Here is a 25,151-nt window from a genome sequence, read left to right on the forward strand (position 1 = left end):
GTGGGCTTGCTCTGCTATTGGTAGGGTACACCGCACCTGCAGCTTGAATAAGTTATTAACAGCTTCTTTTAAGCCATGTTACTATTTATGCTCTTTGTTCATCACGTGGCTGGAACAGCATCAGGTCATACAATTTAACCCTTGAATCTTCTAGTCTGATCAGACTTCTAACAAATCTACTTTTAGTATGATTTATCTTTTCTAATTTGTCGCCATTCCATTGCCGAACGGCTTAACGGATTTACATTCCTCTAAAACATTCGTCCCGGGATTTGAGAAAAAATATTGTCCCAATCCACAAGGTGGCCACATTTTAGCCAGTGTGAATTTTACACCCCTTCCCCCCAGATGAGAGCGGTTAAGCTGGGGGCACACGTTGATGGCAATGGCGATGGTGATGCTACAGCTGTCTGCATAATTCACTATCAGCTTTTTCGGCGTGATGCTGGGAGTGAAGTTCGGCCAAGTTGGATGCAGGTGGAACCGTTAGTTTGTCCGGAACTGCCTCTCGACCGGTCGTTTGCTCAGCTTCACTGGTGACTCCTAGTAGATATTGGAAATCGCGAGCTATTGAGCCCAATGTGAATTGAAAGGAAAATCGCAAGTGAAAGTGTTGTACTAACTGATCAAAATTTAGAAAAGAGACAACACATTTTTTTGTATCTGCAAACGTCCCATTTCCTATAGTATAGAGACAAATACTATTAAGAAAGTGTTCAACAATTGGTCGTAACAAGTCTATGAATAAAATAAAATAGTAAAGTTGTGTGATACATACTTTGAACTCGTGCAATTTGTTGTAATTGTTTGATAAGTGTAAGTATTAAACTATTCTGGTTCTTCAACGACAGGTCGTTATGGTATGTCCTTTTGCTGTGGTTGTGTAAGAATAGTTGATTCCTTTATTAGAGAAAATTGTCACGATTTTTTTTTCATTTTCGTGGAAATCGGAAATCGAAAATTAACGATCAGAAATTATTTTGAGCTTTTAGTGGAATGTCTTAATTTGTCATAAGACGAGCTCGTACTATCCCATTCAATTCCACCACTTGATTGTACCTTTGACAGATACGTATTTCGACCTCAATAGTAAGTCGGTCTTCAGAGCCTCGACTCGACGGCACGTTTACAAAATAATCAACTCGAAAAGATGTTATCAAGAATACTACAGGATTGAACAATCAGCAAAGGCCCGGCAATGTTAGACAGCGATAAACATTTGTGATTTTATTTATATATATTTTTTGAAATTTTTTAGTTTTTAGTAGAAATAACCAAGGATTCAGAAGTCGCTCTCAATAGATAATGAACGACGAAAGACGATAATTTCTCTTTGAAATGTTTGTGATTCATTTCAAATATTAGGTGCCTGATCCTGAAAATCCTTAAAACTTTAATGAGAAAATTATTTAGAGCTGTGAAATGTCATCACTTGTCATAGGACGAGTTAGTACTATCCCATTTAAATTCCACCTCTTGATCAACAGTAAGACCGTCTTTCAGTGCAAGTGTCTTGTACGAGTACGACAGTCTAGTTAAGTACGAAACACGGAAGACGGCCTTGCTGTTCAGGTCGAAATACGTATCTATAAAGTTACAATCAAGTGGTGGGATTTGAAAAGGATAGATCTCACTTGTCTTTTGACAAGTAAAGATTTTAATCAGAATGCTAATACGGTGGTAGGTCATTTGGGATTAAGTCGTTTGGCATAAAGGTCGTTTAGCATAAAGGTCGTTTAGCAAAAATGTGGTTTTGTATAATGCCGTTTGGCATAATGGTCATTTGGCATAATTGTGAAATCACCAATTTCGGAACTAATGTAAAATATGTTATTTTTTTTATAAATATTGTGGCTTTTACAGCAAAAGAGAGATGTTGTGTTTCGTATCTCCTTTTCCACTTATCATTTTTTTTGCCCAGCAGAAGACAAGGAAGATTGATTCCAACTTTCAATTAAGATATTTGCTCGCTTTTAGGTACGGAAAAGTATGATTCCTTCTTTCAAGGGATGTGTTTGTCTGGCAGAAAGCAAAAGAAGATGTGGGTGCGTCATTCAGTTCAGGCTGTTCCTCGGTTTTAGGCAACTGGAGGCATGATCCCTTTTTCAACGGATCTATTTGCCCGGCAGAAGGCAAGAGAGGATATGACTCCTTCTTTCAATTCAGACATTTTCTCGATTTAAGGCAAGGGAAGATGAGATCCTTTTTTTTTTTCATAGGATGCATTTGCCCGGCATAAGGAAAAATAGGATATGACTCTTTCTTTCGATTTAGCCATTTTCTCGGTTTAAGCCAAGGGGAGATATGATCCCTTCTTTGAGAGATGCTTTTGTCCGACAGAAGGTTAGCGAGGGTATGATGCCATCTTTCAATTCAGACATTTGCTCGGTTTATGGCAAGGGAAGATATGATCCCTTCTTTAAGGAATACATTTACCCGGCAAAAGGCAGGATAGGATATAACTCCTTCCAGTTCATGCATTTGCTTGCTTTAAGGTAAGGGAGATACGATTTTTTTTCAAGGAATGCATTTGCCCGGCAGATGGCAAGGGAAATTATAATTCCTTCTTTCAATTCAGAGGGATGTATTTGTCCGACAGATAGCAAGAGAGAATATGACTCCTTCTTTTGATATAGCCATTTGCTCGGTTAAGGGCAAGGAGAAATAAGATCCCTTCTTTGAGAGATGCATTTGCCCGGCAGAAGGCTAGCAAGGATATGACTCGTTCTTTCAATACAGGCATTTCCCCGGTTTAAGGCAAGGGAAGATATGATACCTTCTTTCAAGGAATGGATTTGTGCGGCAGATGGCAAGAGAGAATATGACTCCTTCTTTCGACTCAGGCATTTGCTTTGTTTAAGACAAGGAGAGATATAATAATTTCTTGATGGATGCAATTGCCCGGTGGAAGGCAAGAGAGGATATGATTCCTTCTTTTAATGCAGGCATTTACTCAGTTTAAGTAAAGGAAAGATATGATCCCTTCTTTCGAAGAGTGCATTTGTCCGGCTGATGTTAAGGTAGGGTAAGACGGCCTAATATGCCCTCCTTTGGCGTATTTGGTAGTCCAAAAAGTCACTAATTACCTGTGAGAAGTCATATAAAAATATTACTGTGAACACCTATTAAAGCTTTTTTGAAAAGTCATGAAAAAGTGGGATTCAACAAGTGCCTGGGCAATACGCACCACCGTAGCCAAAAACGTTTCACAGGCCTTTATTAATATTTTTTTATCACATAATAAAACGGTTACAAATTCTTAAGAGCTTGACATTGAAAAACCAACATACGTCCATTTAAGCAGGTGTGAATTACATTTTAATATTTTCCATATAATTTGGAAGCAACTGCTGCAGGCTCGCAGCGCTTGTGTCCAGTGGGTAAGGACATATCGACCAGCCTACTCTTAGGAGTTTTGACAAGTGAAACATATTTTCGAAAATCATTACATTTTTGAAGATGGAAGCAATTTTATATCATTTTTGTTGCCGAAATGAGTGTTCCAGTGTAAGATTTGCGGACAGTATACTAGCGCCGCTCCAGAATGTTGAGCAAACAAACATTAAAAGTTACATCAAAACTGTTATATTATTATTTTCATTATGTAATACAAAATTACTTCCACATTCACAGAGTATGATGTTTTTACAAATATTTTTAGGTGCCAACTGATGTTTACCTTTAGTTAGTTATTGTTTTCAAGAAATCAAAAAGGGGCGTTTTGGCCAGGTGGGGCCCCAGTTAACATTTTGATACGTATAGCTTTTGATATAAGTTGTCATATACAAGCAAGCAAACTTGTATATAATGCACTGAATCGCTATATACATACTAAAGTGGAGGCCATATACGTACTAAACAACGACTTTCTTGAGTTTTCGTAAGCATTATTACGATCTAGTAAACACAAAAAAAAATTGTAAGCAACCATGTCTCGAACATTTTACCTTTGGATCTATAGGCTAATGCTCTACCGATGTGCTAAACAGCAACTGTTGAGAAGCAGCAACTGTTGAGAAGCAGCAACTTTTTGACAATCATAATCTAGATGAAACTCCAGTGTTGACTACGATATCACAGTATACGATGTCTATCACATTTATACGATTCAAGTACTTGTTGTTGTACGTACAAATGTAGCTCGAGTCTTATATGGAAGCATTTTGCAATTGGTCCGATAATGTTCATGCATAAAACGATTACGCAGCATTCTAAACGATTCTGCTCACATATAAACGATGATGAAATGTCAACATCAAAATTTCGCCGTGTTTACCACCAGTACTGAGTTATTTTCATTTGTTTAAAGTTAAGTTGTTTTTTTTTCAATGTTTGGCAGTGGATTTATAGAACGGAGTTAAATAACAGCATGTATACAATGGAATTCAATCCTATCGGATAGATTGAAGTAAGTAAAAATGAAATTTATTTTATCGCTGAGATACAGTGGGCTTTGATGAACGTGTAGAAGTAAAAACTATTTACGTACAACGCACATCCGTATACGATTTTTATGACAAAACGTAAGTGCTTATACGATATTTGCGATTCAATCAGATTGAACGGATATTATTTATATCATTTTACGATTTTTTTTCAACACAATCGTAAATATTCCATATGCAGGTATTACATACGATAGTAATCATATTTGGGCTATTTTTATAAGTAATCATTTACGAGTGCGATAAAAAAACTGTAATATATGCGATCAAATATATACTTTTATATACGATCTGTGGTTTACTGGGGCGCATTATACCGTCTTACTCTATATGGTGCCGATGGATATGAAGCATATGATGCCGATGGTGGATAAGCAGGCGAACTTCCAGTTAGCATGTAGAGCCATTGAAGCCGAAGAAGAAATAATAAAAATTAGAAATGCAAAATTGGCAGATTTTCCTTACATGGGAAACAAAACTAGCCACCAATGTCAATTAAAATCAAAGAAGATTTATTTGCTAGTAGGTGTGTCAACCAGAGCTTAAAATATTAATCTTCATGAAGCAACTTCGGTTCGAATTTTGACAAGCATCGCATGATTATTCAAAACATAGAATGACATAGTCAGACGACTACTCCACTTATTCAATCATTCGACTGTCACTGAGTGTGCTTACTGTATGCAGAAAAAAACATAATTAGCATTGTTTATATTGATGTTTACCGTTCAAAGTGCCTCACGGACGAAAAATGGATTCATTTCTATGTGATACATTACATTACTAATTTAAAACGTGTTCAGATTTCAGATAATTTATCAATTTGTAGAATGTGCATAAATGTTCAACGACTTATATTCAACCGAATATTGATAGTCCAAAGCCGACTATGAATGTGTCTTAATGTGAGCTGACAAGTGAAGAAAGGTGGACTTCACCAGCAAAATTCGACTATTTTAGACTCTGGTGTCAACATTTAAAATATTTCTGTTATTACAGGAACCTTCTTTACTCTTCTTTTGCCTTTCTTTTGCTGAATGGCTCGATGTTATTCATAAAACACAACGCTATAATATCAATTATGCACGCATTATGCCATACGACCTCATACCAAACGGGGTACAATCACTAATACTGGGTTAGGGAAAAAAGGTCGAAAGATAAAACGTCGAAAGACAAAAGGTCGAAAGGGACAAAAGGTCGAAAGGGCAAAACGTCGAATGGGACAAAAGGTCGAAATAAACAAAAGATCAATAAGATCAAAAGGAACAAAAAATCGAAATAGACAAAAAAAACCCAGATTAATCCACCTAGCGGTGATAGTGCCTTTCTCGTTTCTTTCGAGTGAGTAATTTCTACGCACTTTTGGTGAAAAAAAGTATTTTGACCATAACTTCTGTTTCTGAGCCTATGGGTCTCCGGAACTCCTATCAAAAGTTCGTTTTTGGAGCGAACATATAGCCTTTACGTATACTTTGTATACGAGAAAGGCAAAAAAAAACTTATGAGCGTAGACATATCAATCAATCCTACAAAAATCCAAATGTCTTCTAAATCTTTCGCATCTACATCCAGTTACCATTTTCTCGGGGAACCCCCATGATATTACCGCGGATACTATAGGACCTCTTTATGAAACTTAGTACGTATGTGCGCTATGAACGGGTAGCGTGACCAATCAACTATACCTCATGGTTACACTAGCGGGTAAGGACTTGGCCACTGTATTGACAGCACGGTTCTATTCTCGGCTACAGGTTACTCCAGCCTAGTGTATGAGATAGCTATATATGGTCTGGGTTATGCTAAATCGCACCAAGCGCCATTGAAAAGTTATTGTTTATTTCCGTTTGCTTTTACGGACTCTCTCTATCTTATTGGCATTACATCCCCACACTAGGACAGAGCCGCCTCGCGGCTTAGTGTTCATTAAGCACTTCCACAGTTATTAACTGCGAGGTTTCTAAGCCAGGTTACCATTTTTGCATACGTATATCATGAGGCTAGCACCATGATACTTTTATGCCAAGGGAAGTCGAGACAATTTCCAATCCGAAAATTGCCTAGATCGGCACCGGAAATCGAACCCAGCCACCCTCAGCATGGTCTGGCTTTGTAGCAGCGCATCTTACCGCACGGCTAAGGAGGGCTTTTACGGACTAAGTATCGCAAATTCATCAAAAAGGTGTTTCACCGAACCATGACCATCGGCCATTTGAAGCAGCGAGAGATCTCGGATTGCCTGGTTTGACGTTGTGCCATTTCTACGAGCGACAGCGCTTACAAAGAGTGATTACTCTGCAGAAAAGGACTGGGAAATTGGGGGTTACTTGAATGGATTTATTGACTCGGTAATACTGACGATGGACGCATAGTTGTCCTTAAATTGAAACGATATCAACATGTTATTAGTCTGTTTCGGAAGCTTGGAGTGATGGGTCAGTAAAGGTACAATGGAGTAATTTTGTTGTATTATTGTACTTCTGGCTAGATTCTTCTTCTTCTGATTGGCATTACATCCCCACACTGGGACATAGCCGCCTCTGGCTAGATTAATTGCCATAAATACCTGCTCTTGGATTACGTTGATAATTATTATTATTAATATCTTTATTAATGAGGTTTTCGGCCCTGGACCGGTTCGCCTCGTTAACGTTGATAATCTTCTATATAGACTGACGCAAAATGAACTCCCTCAAGAAATTATGACGTTTGAGCGGGTCGCATAATGAACTTTTGTTCGAGAAGACGAGCCGCTCAAATGTAAAAATCAGGCTACTGTCATGCTATTTTTTAGCCCATCGCCAAATCGTAGCCTGGATGTCCCGGTCTATAATTTTTTTCATACTACTTTTTAATGGTTTTCGTACGGCCGAGTTGCCGAATAATATGCAATTAATTGTAATCAAGTGTCGGTCTTTCACCGTCATTAGTCGTCTGAGTACACGCGACCGCTTACGTTAAGGCAATCAAACTCATCAAATGCTTTAGCCAAGCAAGCCTTTGGCACAGCAGAGTGCGATTGAATTCGCATTCTATACCGTCCCGCCCAGACAGTTACTGGGCGGCATGGAGTGCGATCCTCTCGTTTAATAAACAATGTGCACTCGCTTGGCTGTGGGTATACAATAGTAAAGCACATGTGGAGATTGGACAAATCAAGCATCCGAAAGATATTCAATTTGCAAAAAAGAGAGCTAACCGCGGTGGAGGTTGGTACTCGGATTCTGATGGCTTTTCCGCAAACGTGACCTTTAAGTGGTCTTGTTGTGTAGGGGTTATCACGCCTATCTAGAGAGTAGGAGGTTGAGGGTTCGAGTCCCTCCAAGACACGTGGATTCTTTTTCGCAAATTTCATATCAATTTGTCCATTTCGAAACATATGCTGTGCATATGCACAGCCAAGATATTTAACAAAAAATGGTTTTCGTACGGCCGAGTTGCCGAATAATATGCAATTAATTTTACTTTTTAATGATGACAGCGGTCTATGTCTATTGATGATTATGAAACCGCGCTTGTTACAGGCTCGGTAAAAATCCATCGGGTGAGTGAATTCGAAAACAGCTGTACAGGTCTATACATAAAAATTAATTTCTGTCTGTCTGACCATTATAGACTCCGAAACTACTAAGCTGATCAGCGTGAAAATTTGTATGCAGAGGTTTTTTTGGGACGGGGAAGGTTCTTAAGATGGTTCGAGACCCATCCCCCTTTAGGAAAGGGGGGCTTCCATACAAATGAAACATAAATTTCTGCATAACTCGAGAACTAATCAGAGAATAAATCAATTTTAGATGAAACGAAGTTCGTCGGGTCTAAGGAATAAGGATCTAGGGAAGGTCTAGGGTCTAAGGGTCTAGGGAATAAATAACTGGTCTTTGATGATTCTGCGAGCGTTACGGCCCATACAAATTTTAGAACCCTTCCATACAAAACACATTACGAGGGGGTGGGCTTTTCGGTAAATGGCAGCCGGTGTCACTGAGTACATCGAGAGTATTTCTCATGGCAAGTGGATACGGTGGGTCAGATTTTCATTGACTCTGTTTTGATTAGTGATTGTTGCGATTACCGGAGGGGCCAGCAGGAAGCTGCAATATTCTGTATCAAGACAAAATTTTCAAAACGACTTATCTGCTTTTGTAAACAAAGATTCAAACGACGAATTGACGAATCTGATAGCTCTCCCACGCAAACCAACACCACCAATAGGAAGGTGAAGGTTTCCGCTACCTGTTGATGGTGTTAGTTTGCGTGGGAGAACTATCAGATTCGTCAAATCGTCGTTTGAATCTTTGTTTACAAAAGCAGATAAGTCGTTTTGAAAATTTTGTCTTGATATTTTCTCGAGACACTCAAAAGGAAACCGAGAAGGAAACAATGGAACAGGATTCCGCGTCGAATGAAACTTGTTGCAAGCAAATCGGTTAAGAGTAAGTAAAAAATATGTTTTGGCCATAACTCCGAAGCCCATAGTCTGATTAAACCAATATTCGATAAGAAACAATGAGACAAGATTCTGCATCGGGCAAATCGGCTAAGAGTAAGTGCCTAAAAAATGAAAAAAAAATGTATTTTGGCCATTACTTCAAATCCAATAGTTCGAATCGACCAATTTTCAATACGAAACAATGGAACAAGATTCTGCGTCGAATGCAACTTGTTGCAGGCAAATCGGCTAAAAGTAAGTGCCTAAAAAATGAGTGAGAATTTTTCTTGTCAACAAATGTATTTTGGCCATTACTTCGAATCCCATAGTTCGATTCGACCAGTTTTCAATACGAAACAATGGGACAGCATTTCGCGTCGAACGAAACTTGTTGCAAGCAAATCGGTTAAGGATAAGTGCCTGAAAAATGAGTGAGAATTTTGTACGTGTTCATCATGTGAAAAAGTGGATTCTGGCCATAACTTCGAAACCCATAGTCCGATCTGTCCAATTTTCAATACGAAACAATGGGACATGATTCTGCGTTGAATGAAACTTGTTGCGAGTAAATCAGATAAGAGTAAGTGTCTAAAAAGTGAGTGAGAATTTTTGTTGTAAAAAAATATATTTTGGCCATAACTCCGAAGCCCATAGTCCGAATCGGCCAATTTTCAATACGAAACAATGGGACAAGATTCCGCGTCGAATGCAACTTGTTGCGGTTAATGATAAGTGCCTAAAAAATGAGTCAGATTATTTTGCGCACACACATACACACACACACATACACACACACACATACACACAGACATCACTTCAATTCGTCGAGCTGAGTCGATCGGTATATAACATTATGGGTCTCCGGGACTCCTATAAAAAGTTCGTTTTTGGAGCGAACATATAGCCTTTACGTATACTTTGTATACGAGAAAGGCAAAAACTGAAACGGAGAGAATCAATCTCGCAACAGAGCTGCCTTACACAATTGGCAAAAAGCTAATTTTATTTTTCACAATTTTCAACAATTAAATAAGTACAGATGGATGTTTGAGTTTTCTAAATATCACTTCGTTTTTTCAAAATGGCACACGCCGCACATCAAATACACCGGTGTGTGTTAAGGTTCCTCCAAACACACGTGACGAGACAAGCGCGACGCGATTCTATTGCCTGGTGACTGCGATTCTGTCGCGATTGATATGGAAGCGTAAATGGAACATTGACAGCATCCACTCAACGATAGAATCGCGGCAATGATATCGCTTATGTCTGGGGGAGCCTTTGCATACCGGTGTATTTTCAATGCACGCGCTTGCATTTTTATCTATAACCAGTCTTCACGAAAACAAACACCTTGTTGAACCAAGTGTATTTTTCGCGTGTGCAAGTTCAACTTTGAACATGTACACTAGATCTACCCGAGTTTATCACAAACCAAACGAAAAAATGAACCAGTTTGAACACGAGTGCAGCGCATATGTTTGAACATGGAAGTTTAAACCGTTTAAACACGGTTTGAAAATGGAAGTTAAAACATCGGTTCGCACACCGCTTGCTGTTCATTGTTCTGATTGATAGAGTGATTTCGAATCGTACGATCGTTATGCATTATGCTTGTGTATGTTATATGTTAGAAATACTGTAACATGCAATGTCCACCAAATGCGAAATTTTAGCTCAGGTTGTTGATAGTTCTAGGGTATAATGAAGATACTAGTTGTAAAATTTGGGGCTCCTCTCAAATTCCAAATTTTAACTCGTTCGCTTGCGAAGGATAAGCTTGCGAGTTGTTATGGTGGTGGACTGGTCGGAACTCAATCTAAACCCTTGCGTCGCGCTCAGACCAATCAGGATAGTTTCCTATTACCTGACAGTGGAGGCTAACAGTGGTTTAGGGTGCTTCTCCTCAAATAAATTACCGTTCGCCAATAATGACACGCCGCAAGCGGGTAGTCTACAAACCGGGGAATGGTAATATATTTGTGGCCAACTATTCCTTTGTCTTCAGACCAATCAGGCTAGTCTCCTAGTACCTGACAGTGGAAGACGAGGGAAAAACCTTTACAGAGTCCAATTAATACTGCACTGTCGAAATGACACGCCGCTCGGCGGGTAGTCTACAATCCAGAGTGCAAGTGTTTAACTGGAAGATCAAGTTTGAACTTAGAAAAATTCTCAGACCAATCAGGATAGTTTCCTATTACCTGACAGTGGAGAATTTGTTTAAGTAAAAACTTTAAAGGGATGTCAATATATTTACCTGGGAATTTCTTTGAAAAAGGAGCAGCCAACACGATCGAGGTTCCAAACACAAGTCAATCTCTGTATTCAAGGTACAGGGTATTTATACAATTTTTGGATGATAATTCTAACTTACATCTATTGAAAAAGAAGATTCCGTCACGTCCTGTGAAAAGTTTTATTACCGGCCCTCTCAATGGACTTCAGACATTTTTCCATTGTTCCCTATCTATGAAACCTATCAAAATTCTAAGCATAGAACTTTCCTACAGGGCCCGGTCCTACAACGATTATCGCGCTAATTTACGACCTTTCTTTTAAGTAATAAAAAACGCTCCTACATTGAACGAGACGGATCGATCGTACATTCTTTTGTTATCCCTTTTTTCGTTCAGTCCCTTGCGCTGCACAATTGCATCCATGCCCTTTCACTCGAACGATCGAGTGATCGTGCACCGTGCGTACGTTTTACGACTTTTCTCGCTTATCTATGCTCGCCGCCCCGGACGGTACGTCGTACGCATGGTGCGCGATAGGAGTCAGACCTGCTGTCGGTCGTATGTATTTTGTTTTCCCTACTCTCTGCGGTGCGGCGACGTGCGCATCATCAATTATGTTCCCTAAATTTCCTATCGAGGCTCGGCGACTGACGACGGGGTTTGTTCAATGATTTGATTGAATTGCAAATTACGAATAGCACTGTCGCGTTTTTTACACTAGTATATTCTTGTTTACGTTTTAATGCACTTTCGAACGAAGAATAACATGCATTCTCGTTTGAGCCAGCAAACTGAAATGTGTGGAAACGATTCGAATTCGGATTCGATAAATCGTTCGTCCGTTGAAAAAATCTATTCGACGAAATTCAGACTGCGAGTATCGAAAAGAGTAAATATACATCTGCAAAATACATGGCCCTGAGCCATCAAAGATTAATTATTCTTGAATCCAAGTCGAAAAAATGAATTTCTATTGGTTGTGAGTGTGACTAAACAAAATTGGCTTCAAGACAACTGGAGAAGCTTTGTAAGCAAATTGCGTTCTTATTAGGGTAAACGATCCAATAGTTGTGGGTGTTCCTATAGTTGCGGTGCTATAGTTTTTAGAGAAAATACGAATTTAACGCAGCAACCCGCATTGTCGGTCAATTAGTTGACATGTCACAACACGCAAGAAAAGAAAATGGCTTGCAAATTCCCTCAATATCGGTAAAGTATTACTAAAAACCTTATTTTTGTTTTACTTTTGCACCAATAGTTGCGGTAGTGTTCCAATAGTTGCGAATCCCGTATGAAACCCATGAGATTCGCAGCTATAGGAACATGAATAACAAAATACCGCAACTACACCCGGTTCTTTTTTTACACGGGTGTGTTTTAGTTGATTACGACCTTTAGCGTTGATAAAACTATGAGTTAACCCCATGAAAAAATTCACAAAAAATCAAAGAAAATTCAGGTGGTATTTAAAAAGCTGTGCAAAATTAGGTTACCCGGGAAATTAAAGAATACCAAGCGTGTAAAAAAAATATTGGGTGTATTGGAACAGATGTGCCCACACATCATCTATTCATCGACTTCAAAGCCGCATATGATACTATCGATCGAGACCAGCTATGGCAGCTAATGCACGAACACGGATTTCCGGATAAACTGACACAGTTGATCAAAGCGACGATGGATCGGGTGATGTGCGTAGTTCGAGTTTCAGGGGCATTCTCGAGTCCCTTCGAAACGCGCAGAGGGTTACGGCAAGGTGATGGTCTTTCGTGTCTGCTATTCAACATCGCTTTGGAAGGGGTAATACGAAGAGCAGGGATTAACACTAGTGGTACAATTTTCAATAAGTCCGTCTAGCTATTTGGCTTCGCCGACGACATAGATATTATGGCACGTAACTTTGAGAAGATGGAGGAAGCCTACATCAGACTAAAGAGGGAAGCCAAGCGGATCGGACTAGTCATTAACACGTCGAAGACAAAGTACATGATAGGAAGAGGTTCAAGAGAAGACAATGTGACTAATGTGAGCCACCCACCGCGAGTTTGCATCGGTGCTGACGAAATCGAAGTGGTAGAAGAATTTGTGTACTTGGGCTCACTGGTGACTGCCGAAAAATCGAATAGAGTTCGCCGCCGTACCAAACTGACAATCTACAAAACGCTCATTAGACCGGTAGTCCTCTACGGACACGAGACCTGGACGATGCTCGTGGAGGACCAACGCGCACTGGGAGTTTTCGAAAGGAAGTGCTGCGTACCATCTATGGTGGGGTGCAGATGGCGGACAGTACGTGGAGGAGGCGAATGAACAACGAGTTGCATCAGCTGCTGAGAGAACCATCCATCGTTCACACCGCGAAAATCGGACGACTGCGGTGGGCTGGGCACGTAGCCAGAATGTCGGACAGTAACCCGGTGAAAATGGTTCTCGACAACGATCCTACGGGCACAAGAAGGCGAGGTGCGCAGCGGGCAAGGTGGATCGATCAGGTGGAAGATGACTTGTGGACCCTCCGTAGACTGCGTGGTTGGCGACGTGTAGCCATGGACCGAGCCGAATGGAGAAGACTCTTATATACCGCACAGGCCACTTCGGCCTTAGTCTGAATAAATAAATAATAATGGGCAGATTGGCAAATAATAAAGGAAAAGTTAGCGTTGATAACGAAAATATTAGGATAATCAAAATCGGTTAAATTGAAAAATGTCAAAAAATGGCCTCCATTAGCAGCAGTGTTAAAACGCTCGCAAACATTTTTTTTTCAAATTTTAGCAATAAAAAATTGTCTAATTTTTTACAGCTAAGTGTAAAAGCAGATTATTTGTTGTTTCAATGTGATGAACATCGGTTTTCAGATTGTAATCTCTGTCTTATAGAAAGCAATTTGGGCTTTTTCGTAAGATCTTAATCGTCTTTCAGGACGTTACCCAATATTGATGGGTAAAGGACTATCTTGTGACGGAGGGATTTTACAAATACGCGGCGTTAGTGTCCTTGCAATATTCTAGTATGTATGAAATATTGCTTTAGCATGGAATTCTTTGTACATACACTCAAATTCTGTTCGTCAAAGTCGTTCTGGAAGTCCAGGACTACAAAGCGGTGCTCAGTATAATGAGTACTTTTTTCAAGAGGTGACGCTAATGAGCATTTATTCTTCTTCTTACTAGCATACATACCCCACTGGGACATTAGCAGTTATAGTTGAGTACATATTATTTCTTGAAAGATTTTGCAAGCGTAGCATTGTTAGCAAACTACAATGTTGTGTTAAGCTGTTCTAAGTTTTCTTTGCAGTTTTCTATTCTAGTGATGCAAAAAAAAATAGTATGCGTTCACAGAATACATTCTTGGTCCAATATTTTTTTGCATTTTCATTGATTTGTTTTTGATGAGATGAACATCGGAGCCATGAGATTCAAAAGCAGTTCCCCTGTATATAGATAGTAAACTGATAGGTGAACGCATTTTTTTTATTTTAGATAAATATTATTCTAAAGAGTGGAAATCTTATTTAAAGCAATGGTAAAAAACTAGACTAAATTAAATCATTCATTATAGATACGCTCAATTGCTGATTGAAGTAAATCCTTGTTTTGGCACAGTATCATGAGGTCATCCAGCGTACTGGAGGACATACGTAGCCGGTGTTGTTCCAAAAGCAATTTAATGCCGGAGAAGCAGCGCTCTACCGAAGTCCGAAACCCCTGTGGCTGCTGCTGACAAAGCCACTATAGCAAGTTCATACAACTCTTCATCTTCGTATCGACGAGACTCCCAGTGCAGTAATATATCGGTGCTGTCCGAAAGTCTGGTTTTTGAATTGGCCAACTTGAGAAGTTTCAGCTTTAGATCTACTTGAGACGAATTCGAAATTGAAGCCGACGCTCGTTTGCATTCCTCTTGGAGTAATTCCTCGAATGCGTCCTCTGACCTGCGGGGGATTTCGTTTTGGTTATTTGGCTGCTGCACTTGATTTGTGTTACTTTTATTGAAGGTTTTCAAGATATTGGAAACTTTCAGCATGTGTTCCTGAATATAGAGAAAATTTTAGTTTGGGTTTTGTTATTTTTATAACAGATTAGCTAGTTTTTCTTTTCACATCATTTCACGCCAAAAAAGGTTATATTTAGCATGAAATTAAGTCGACGACACACAACAGATAATAAATACTATAGAAGATTTTCCATATAGTGCTTCTGAATTGATTTTACTGCTTCGTTGATCATTATTGTCTAAAAGTTATGACAAAAATGGAACTACGTGTTTACTTACGATAGCACTTAGCTTGTCCTCGGTGCTTATATACGGATAATCAATGAAACACCACCGTTGGTCAAATAGTAGTGCGGCACGGAAGGCATCGTTATCCATCATCGATAACATTCTTCTTTCTAGCGCCCGCCTTATGCTCTCTGTAAATCTATTACGGACACCTGAGAGATTTTCATATGGCACATCTTGAAGAGCTTGAAAACGTCTCCAAGAATCAGTCAGTTAATCAGTGTTGCCTTGTAACGATTTTGTCAAAGCAAACAAGGATTGGAAAGCTTCGGTATATTATTTGATGTAGACCCATTCTTCCACACTCAAATTAAAATTGGGGAATTTTTGGCCCATGTCTTCAAAAAAAATTGTTTTTGCGTGAACATATCCAATCTTTTCAAATTGAGATCCCCACCTTGTCTCGACATCGATTTTTGGTAGCGATACTTTGCTGATTTCAAAAAAGGGGCGATAATCATTTTTCCTACAGACTTTTACCATATTTCGGACTCGACATATAATTTCATTGGTTTAGTTCACTGCGTCTTTCGCCACTAAATTAATAGTGTGGGCTGCACATTTGACCGATGAAATGCATGATTCGTTTCCATTCAGATATATAGATTCTACAGCATGTAGCTTGTAGCATATCATTCACTTCCTTCTCGGCTTCGATATCGATTTCTTTGTTCTCGCTTCTATCTTCTACATCCACAGAAACATCAATATCTGCTGAAAGCGCTTTTTCCTGACAATCTCTAAGCTCCTGGCTGCATTTTATCATATTTCTGTCGTTATCTGTTGTACACGAGTATACGTGTTTAACATTAGTGTTGTACTTCTTCAAAACATTTTCAATAAAACATTTCAAATTATGTGCAGTTTGTTTTTCCTTTATCTCCATCATTGCAAGTGTTCTGGTGTGTAACATTCCATTTTTTAAAATACGTGCATTGATTCCGAATATTTTACGGTTGTGACGGACATCCCCATCAAACTAGAAACAGAAAAAGTGTTCAAGATCCGTGGCGATCTTATCTCGGATAATGTCAGCTGTTCTTGAAACACTTGAAGCAACGGCTTCTCCATAGACCGGAATATTCAAACTTTTCGCCAGAAATCCAATCTTATCACCGCAGGCTTGAGAGTTGAAGAAAGTGAATGATATAGATTTTTCTGATACCATTCGAATGATGCCTGTATGGAACTTTGTTGGTCCACTTGAACAGTAACTGTTTTCAAACGTTTTGCTGGAGATGATGAGACTGTTGACTGTGACTGTTGAGACTGTTGACCATCCTTACGACTGCGACTGTATCCAGCTATCCCAGTTTTCTCCGCAATATCAGGATGGCAATGAGCCAAATGTCGTTTGGTGCTGCTAAAGTTGTCCTTAAGCTTTTTTTTTTGCAATTATTTACTTTGCATTTGTAAACCTTTTCTTTCTCATCAAAATCGAAAAATCGAGTTTTCAAATCAGTGTTTGCCATTTCACCTAAAATGCGAAGTCAAACTGTGACAAACAAAGTTCTGGTTTTTTGTAGATTTTGATAGTTGTAAAGAACGATCAAACACAAGTATTATTAAGTATGCAGTATCTATCTCTAATACCTATTTTTACTACATTCGGTTACAAGACATTCCGAGTTTGTTTATATCCCAAAGTCAAACTACCCTTTGGTTAATTGTCAAAGTATAATGTCCGCTTAATGCAGCCCCTTGTATGCTTGTAATGGATCCTCTAGTGTGTTTGCATTTCAAAAATAGATACTCAATTGACGAGCCATAATTTCATTTCATTTTCATTTTCATTTTCATTTTCAAGCCGAGTCAAGTACGAGAAACTGAAGACGACCTTACTGTTGAGGTAGAAATACGTATCTGTCAAGGTACAATTAAGTGGTGGAATTAAATGGGATTGTACAAACTCGTCTTATGGCAAGTGAAGACATTCCACTAAAAAGCTCAAAATAATTTTCTTTACTCTTTCTTTGAAAATTGCTCATTCTTCAACTTTGATTGATAAGATGAGTGTGTTATTTCTGTTTGAAATTAAATGCAATAGATTCCTTTAGAATACACCCAACTTGTTCTTTATCGACCTTTTGTTCCTTTAGATATTTTGTTCTTTTCGACCTTTTGTCCTTTTCGACCTTCTGTGCCTTTCGACCTTCTGTCCCTTTCGACGTTTTGTCTTTTCGACCTTTTGTCCTTTCGACCTTTTGTCTTTTCGACCTTTTGTCTTTCGACCTTTTGTCCTTTCGACATTTTGTCCTTTCGACATTTTGTCTTTCGACCTTTTGTCATAGATTCGCTAATACTACCTTATGTTTCGCAAAAGCCTTATTTTGTTCATTTTTTACACTTCTAAACTGCTGTTCTACGCATTACTGTCCCATGTTGCTTTCGAAAAATTCAAACCAGCAACGCGCAGCGTCACTAATTTCAGAATCGATTGGATCTGTAAATTTAATCAATACTTTTGAATTGTAATGAGCGTTATCAAAACTTTTCCAGTACATAAAACGGATCACTATTTCTTCTTCATTGTTGGTATTACATCCCCCACTGGGACATTGCCGCCTTGCAGCTTAGTGTTCATTAAACTCTTCCACAGTTATTAACAGCAAGGTTTCTAAGCCAAGTTACCATTTTTATATTTGTAGGATGATACTTTTATGACCTAAGAGATAAACTTTCTAATTCAAAATTTCCTTGAGCGGACCAGGAATTGAACCCAGCCATTCTCAGCATAGACTTGCTTTGTAGCTGCGCATCTTACCACACGGCTAAGGAGGGCCCTAATTATGTAAACGCTTTGGCAGTAATTGTTATCTCGAAATCTAAAAAGTCACGGGATTTTTACCAAAATCAAATGATTTTTCATAGGATTGGTTTGCATAATGCTTCCGAATCAGTACACAAAAAAATGCTTTGCCATTCGCTAATTATTACATACATGCATCGGGTGTGGCAAGGCGTCTGAGAAGAATGAATTTGGGTCATCGTTCTCGCTGGCGATCTATAGATGGAATATCTGAAACGTTCAAAAAGATCTCTAATAATTTAATTCTCTTGGCCTCAATATATCTAACTTATTTTAATGGCATTCTAAGTTGTTGAAACAATTACTCATACTCAATGGTTCCGAAAGACCGTCATTGAACTGTAGTAATACATTCCTACTGTTTTTCGCCTCTTTTATTGCAGATTTTATTTTGCACGCTAAACTCGCACAAGGTCGACATGAGTAACCTGCTGGGTGGACAAATCGGGCTGAACGATTTCATCTTCGCACACAAAAAAGGTCGACCCAAGGAGGTGGAAATAGTCAAATCGGAAGACGCCCTCGGACTGACCATCACCGACAACGGTGCCGGATATGCGTTCATCAAGCGGATCAAGAACGGCAGCGTCATCGATCGGATCCCACACATACAGGTTGGTGGATTGTGATGTTCGTGCAAGTATTTAACCCCTTTTTACCTCGCATTGTAGGTTGGCGACCACATCGAAAAGCTAGACGGTATCAATGTGGTCGGAAAGCGACACTACGAGGTGGCCCGTATGCTAAAGGACATCCCCACCGGATCGACCTTTACGATTCGGTTGGTCGAACCGATGAAGAGTGGTTTCCAGGGTATCGCGCCTCGGAAGGGTGGCGCCAAACAGTCCAAACCTGGCTACGGAAGTGGAAAGGAAACGCTTAGGTTTAAGGCCAACGGAAATGCCACTATCGAGGACGAGGTTTGTCGATGGGAAAATTATCAAACGAACAAATCAAACATTTTTTTTGTCTCAATTGTAGCACGACGACTCAACACAGTGCGGAATCGATGCCATCAATACACTGCTAGATTCATTTATGGGAATCAACGACACTGAACTAGCGACGCAGGTTAGAATCAGTACATACTTTGAATCACGCAGCAATGATAATAACTTTTCAACTCTGTAGATATGGGATCTAGGCAGCAATAAAACCAACTCAATGGACTTTGCCGAGGCGATTGATGCTTCCGACCTAGAGGCGTTTGGGTTCACCGACGACTTCATCATCGAACTGTGGGGTGCAGTCACCGACGCTCGACAGGGTCGTCATCGGAGATAAGACATGATATTGCCGAGGAAACTGTCGTAGCCAATAGTAACCGCCAAGCCAATCACTTTGAAGCGTGTTTATGTTTTACTTCTACTTTTCGGAAAATAAACATAATACGTATTTAATTGTGCTTCTACTTGAATAATATTTCTAACGTTCAAAATCACAGGGGCGTAACTGCATTGATCGATTTCTCTTTGTCGATGTTTCCTTTTTATTATTGTAGTGAATTGCAGTAGTTTGTGGAAGATTGTACTGTATGAGGTGATAAATGTTGATTGCATCTTGTACCAGAATCAACAATCACGCTTGTAGTTTTTATAACAATTGAGTTATTATCAAAATACAAAAAAGATTGAAAGAAATCGATCAATATAGTTACGCCCTATGATTCTAAGCGTGAGATTTGTTATCTCGGTAGAAAATACGGAAGAAATAATTTAAAATGACATCATCTTCTCCCAATCAAAAAGCAATAAAAGCGATGAAACACTTTCCGATAATCATATAATAATAGCATTTATGTTGAATATCCTATGTTCAGACTTCGCACCTGTTACATGTTGTTCGGTTATCTTGATGGCATTTCGCTTGATAACATGTTAAAACGTCGTAGTGTGAATGTAATATTTATAGTAATGATCAAAAGAAGCAATCTGGGAGAACTTAAAAACATTCCTTCAGGAAAAAACCATACTTATGATGAGAAGCGTAGCTAGCTATCTAAAAGTTACTCAAACAAATGAAAAGACATTCGTACATGTGGAAGTGATAATATCGATAATTTTAACTAATACGTAATGTTATTCAGAGCGAAACGTAGGAGAACAAGTGTACTTACTGTTGGATGGAGAAGAGGAGTTTATGTAGATTTTTTAGTAGACTGAAGGAGAATAAAATCAAGTCAAACATTGAGTAGAAAAATGAAGATGAAGAATTTATTTTAACCGTGTATATCAAGTAAAGATTCGACTTATACGTTTAAGCAACACGAACATCTAGAAATACAGAGTTAAGGTAAAATCGAAAGATGACTCTTATACCGACAGCCCTCATATGATTTATTATGCTTACCCGCTTTTTAATACCTGCCGGATCAGCAGCGGACACCATCTTTGCAGAGTTGCTGACAACCTGCCCATCGTATCCTTCCAACTTTACCTATACCTGAATTCTGGGTTCGCCGTAGAATTGGGCGAGCTTGTGGTTCATCCTTCGCCGCCACACACCGTCTTCTCGCACACCGCCAAAAACCCAAGAACGAGTCTCTCGAATACCTCGAGTGCTTTCAATTCCTTCTCGAGCATAATCCAGGTTTTAGTTCGGTTCCGCCCAAGTTCAACTTTTGTTATCTACCACGTTTCAGGCGGGTATACCAGATCCACCTGAGACCACCTTTTCAAATTTTTAATCGACAATATCCACATGATCCGCGAAACAACACTTACACTTTCATAACTTAAGACCTGCGTTCCATGGAATTGTTGCAAAATCTAGAATGTTCGTACAGCATTAACAATCGTGAAATTTTCATCGTTCACTAATTCACTGTCCAATTTAAATAACCATTATTTGACCAATTGATCACCCGTGACACGCTCAAGTTTGACGTTTGCTCACTACCGCCATGCGGTTCGTCCAGAAGTCCACTACTTTTTTGTACCTTTGACAGATACGTATTTCGACCTCAACAGTAAGGCTGTCTTCAGTGTCTCGTATTTGACTCGACTTCTTCGACTAAGTCGAGTTAAGTACGAGACGCTGAAGACGGCCTTAGTGTTGAGGTCAAAATACGCATCTGTCACAGGTACAAAAAAGTAGTGGAATTAAATGAAATAGCACAAACTCGTTTTATGACAAGTAAATACATTCCACTAAAAGCTTAAACAATTTATCTTAACAGAAGTCGTTAGGATTTTTACGACGATGAATTGATGAGTGTATGTTCAATGTATTATGTCTGCTTGTCTGTGTCCGTTTACTTGCTTGATGAGCTAGGAGGCCGTACACAGGTTCATTCATTTATTTAGTCTACATCTAAACAGATGACACTGAATCAACAATTTGACGCCACAATACACGGTTCGAGGCCGCATCTCTCCATCCTCGGATACGCCCCACGTTCGCCAAGTCGTTTTGCACCTGGTCTGCCTATCTCGCTCGCTGCGCTCCACGCCGTCTCGTACCTGTCAGATCGAAGCGAACACCATATTTGCAGGGTTGCTATCCGGCATTATTGCAACATGTCCTGCCCATCGTACCCTTCCGGCATTACTGGGTTCGCCGTAGAGTTGGGCGAGCTCGTGGTTCATTCTTCGCCGCCACACACCGTCTTCTTGCACACCGCCAAAGATGGTCCTAAGCACCCGTCTCTCGAATACTCCGAGTGCTTGCAAGTCCTCCTCGAGCATTGTCCATGTTTCATGTCCGTAGAGGACAACCGGTCTTATTAGCGTCTTGTACATGACACATTTGGTGCGATGGCGAATCTTTTTTGACCGCAGTTTCTTCTGGAGCCCGTAGTAGGCCCGACTTCCACAGATGATGCGCCTTCGTATTTCACGACTAACATTGTTATCAGCCGTTAGCAAGGATCCGAGATTTATGTTCTGTATCTGAATCGATCTTTCTATTCAAGAACCCCACAGGTTTTCAATTGGGTTGAAGTCTGAAGGTTGGGGAGGATATGGGAGCGTTGATTCGACATTGTACAGCAGCCACTCTTTAACGAGATTGGAAGAATTTTTAGAAGTATTGTTTTGGACAAAGGAGTCGTACACTAATTACGTAAGCACTTATGGAGGAAGGGGGGTATGTCATTTTCTAACGCACTATATAAACAAAAATAATTTGATAAGAAAATTATTTTGAGCTTTTTAGTGGAATGTCTTCACTTGTCATAAGACGAGTTAATACAATCCCATTGAATTCCACCACTTAATTGTATCTTGACAGATACGTATTTCGACCTCAACAGTAAGGCCGTCTTCAGTATCTCGTACTTGACTCGACTTGGTCGACGAAGTCGAGTCAAGTACGAGATACTGAAGACGGCCTTACTGTTGAGGTCGAAATACGTATCTGTCAAGATACAATTAAGTGGTGGAATTCAATGGGATTGTATTAACTCGTCTTATGACAAGGGAAAAATAATTTGTTTGCGAAAATCTTACATGAGGAGGGAGGGGGTTCGAAAACCCGCAAAGTATGCTTACGTAATTAGAAACTCATGAAGCAAAACGCCTTTCATCTGGCAGCTCTTACGGAACAACGGACCATGCGTCAGTGAACCAGCATTCTGGTATGGATAATTCGTGGAGACGCGTAGCATATTGTAGGTTGGTCTCACAAGGGCGTTTTGCCTTCCCAAAATGTTAGATGTTTCATCAAAATGTGGAAAATTTTGGTTTTTCATAACTTCCTATCTATTATTTTGACACTTTTTTCGCCTAGCTACATAATGTTAGGTCTAGTTTTATCACGACCATCCCAAAGACGGTAAATATGAGGGAATACCCAACAAGCGTTTTGCATCGAGGGGGCGTTTTGAGCCCTTTTTCCCTATCACATACTGTACCGACGATCACGACAGATTACCAAGACCTATTTCGGACAAGCTTTTGCTACCATTCTGAATAAATTTTCGTGTTACTATCGAGATTCATCTGGCACGGCAAATGCTGGGTAAAGCGTACCATTGGTACTTACGTACCTGAAGGAATAGAATAGACCCCATCTCGCGATCCTTAGCCTCTTACCCAGCAACTCCTATCCCTACCTCCCCGCGGTGCTGGCCGGGATACGAGCAACCTTAGGGAAGATCGGGTAACCAACCCCGGTGGGAACTATGGTCGTATGCTGACAGGGGAGGGGGGGTTTGCTCCTCTCCGGAGGTGCAAATCTAATTGAGCGTCTGTTCGCCATGTCAGGATCGGCTCACAACAGCGTCTGTTCTCCATGTTAGGGGCGGCTGATCATCGTCCAAGTGCCAGCGAGGGACTCTAAATGAAACTGTACACCATGGTCCACCGGAAATAAGGAGGAATGGTCCTCCGGAAATTTAGGGGGTTTGGTGTCAGGCCCTGCAAGCCAGCCAAAAAAAAAACTCACGCAACGAACAATCAACAAGAGAGTACGGACCGGAACCATCGGAGAGGACCACTGCGACGAAAAGGGACTAGCGATTGGAAACTCGGTTCGTGGAACTGCAAATCTCTCAACTTCATCGGGAGCACACGCATACTCACCGATGTGCTCAAGGACCGTGGATTCGGCATCGTAGCGCTGCAGGAGGTTTGTTGGAAGGGATCATTGGTGCGAACGTTTAGAGGTAATCATACCATCTACCAGAGCTGCGGCAACACACACGAGCTGGGAACAGCTTTCATAGTGATGGGCGTTATGCAAAGGCGCGTGATCGGGTGGTGGCCGATCAATGAAAGAATGTGCAGGTTGAGGATCAAAGGCCGGTTCTTCAACTTCAGCATAATCAACGTCCATAGCCCACACTCCGGAAGCACTGAGGATGATAAGGACGCATTCTACGCGCAGCTGGAACGTGAGTACGACAGCTGCCCAAGCCACGACGTCAAAATCATCATAGGAGATTTGAACGCTCAGGTTGGCCAAGAGGAGGAGTTTAGACCGACTATTGGAAAGTTCAGCGCTCACCGGCTGACGAACGAAAACGGCTTACGACTAATTGATTTCGCCGCCTCCAATAATATGGCCATTCGCAGCACCTACTTCCAACACAGCCTCCCGTATCGGTACACCTGGAGATCACCACTGCAGACAGAATCACAAATCGACCACGTTCTGATTGATGGACGGCACTTCTCTGACATTATCGACGTCAGGACATATCGTGGCGCTAACATCGACTCTGACCACTATTTGGTGATGGTTAAACTGAGCCCAAAACTATCCGTCATCAACAATGTTCGGTACCGACGACCGCCGCGGTACGACCTAGAGTGACTGAAGCAATCTGATGTCGCCACTGCATACGCGCAGCATCTCGAAGCAGCGTTGCCGGAAGAGGGTGAGCTCGATGGGGCCCCTCTTGAGGACTGCTGGAATACAGCCAAAGCAGCCATTAACGACGCAGCGGAGAACAACGTCGGGTATATGGGTCGAAGTCGACGGAACGATTGGTTCGACGAAGAGTGCAGACAGATTCTGGAGGAGAAGGACGCAGCGCGGGCGGTCGCACTGCAGCAAGGTACCCAGCAGAACGTGGAACGTTATAGACGGAAGCGGAGACAGCAGACCCGCCTTTTTCAGGAGAAGAAACGCCGCCTGGAAGAAGCGGAGTGCGAGGAGATGGAACAGCTGTGTCGTTCTCAAGATACACGCAAGTTCTATCAGAAGCTCAACGCATCCCGCAGAGGCTTCGTGTGGCGAGCCGAAATGTGCCGGGATAAGGATGGGAGCATCTTGACGGACGAACGGGTGGTGATCGAAAGGTGGAAGCAGCACTACGAGGAACATTTGAATGGCACTGTGAGTACAGGCAGCGGAGGAGATAACAACGTCAGTTCAGCGGATGATGGAAGCCAACCAGCCCCACCTTGAGGGAAGTTAAGGATGCCATCCAACAGCTTAAGACCAATAAAGCAGCTGGTAAGGATGGTATCGGAGCTGAGCTCATCAAGATGGGC

At 40.6% G+C, this 25,151-nt stretch overlaps 1 protein-coding gene across 2 annotated transcripts in view; it reads left to right on the forward strand.

Moving 5' to 3' along the window:
• The window catches only part of LOC134204298 (PDZ domain-containing protein GIPC3-like), a 79,366-nt gene extending 58,856 nt beyond the window's left edge, over positions 1 to 20,510 (forward strand). For both annotated transcript variants that reach the window (XM_062679116.1, XM_062679115.1), the window contains exons 3-6: positions 18,597 to 18,827; positions 18,885 to 19,133; positions 19,195 to 19,284; positions 19,345 to 20,510. In XM_062679116.1, coding sequence (XP_062535100.1) covers positions 18,597 to 18,827; positions 18,885 to 19,133; positions 19,195 to 19,284; positions 19,345 to 19,497 — 723 coding nt within the window. In that variant the 3' untranslated portion in view covers positions 19,498 to 20,510. The remainder of the gene's footprint in view (positions 1 to 18,596; positions 18,828 to 18,884; positions 19,134 to 19,194; positions 19,285 to 19,344) is intronic.
• Positions 20,511 to 25,151: the final 4,641 nt, after the last annotated feature.

The sequence above is a fragment of the Armigeres subalbatus genome, unplaced genomic scaffold, assembly GCF_024139115.2.
Source record: "Armigeres subalbatus isolate Guangzhou_Male unplaced genomic scaffold, GZ_Asu_2 Contig515, whole genome shotgun sequence".
Taxonomy (NCBI): domain Eukaryota; kingdom Metazoa; phylum Arthropoda; class Insecta; order Diptera; family Culicidae; genus Armigeres; species Armigeres subalbatus.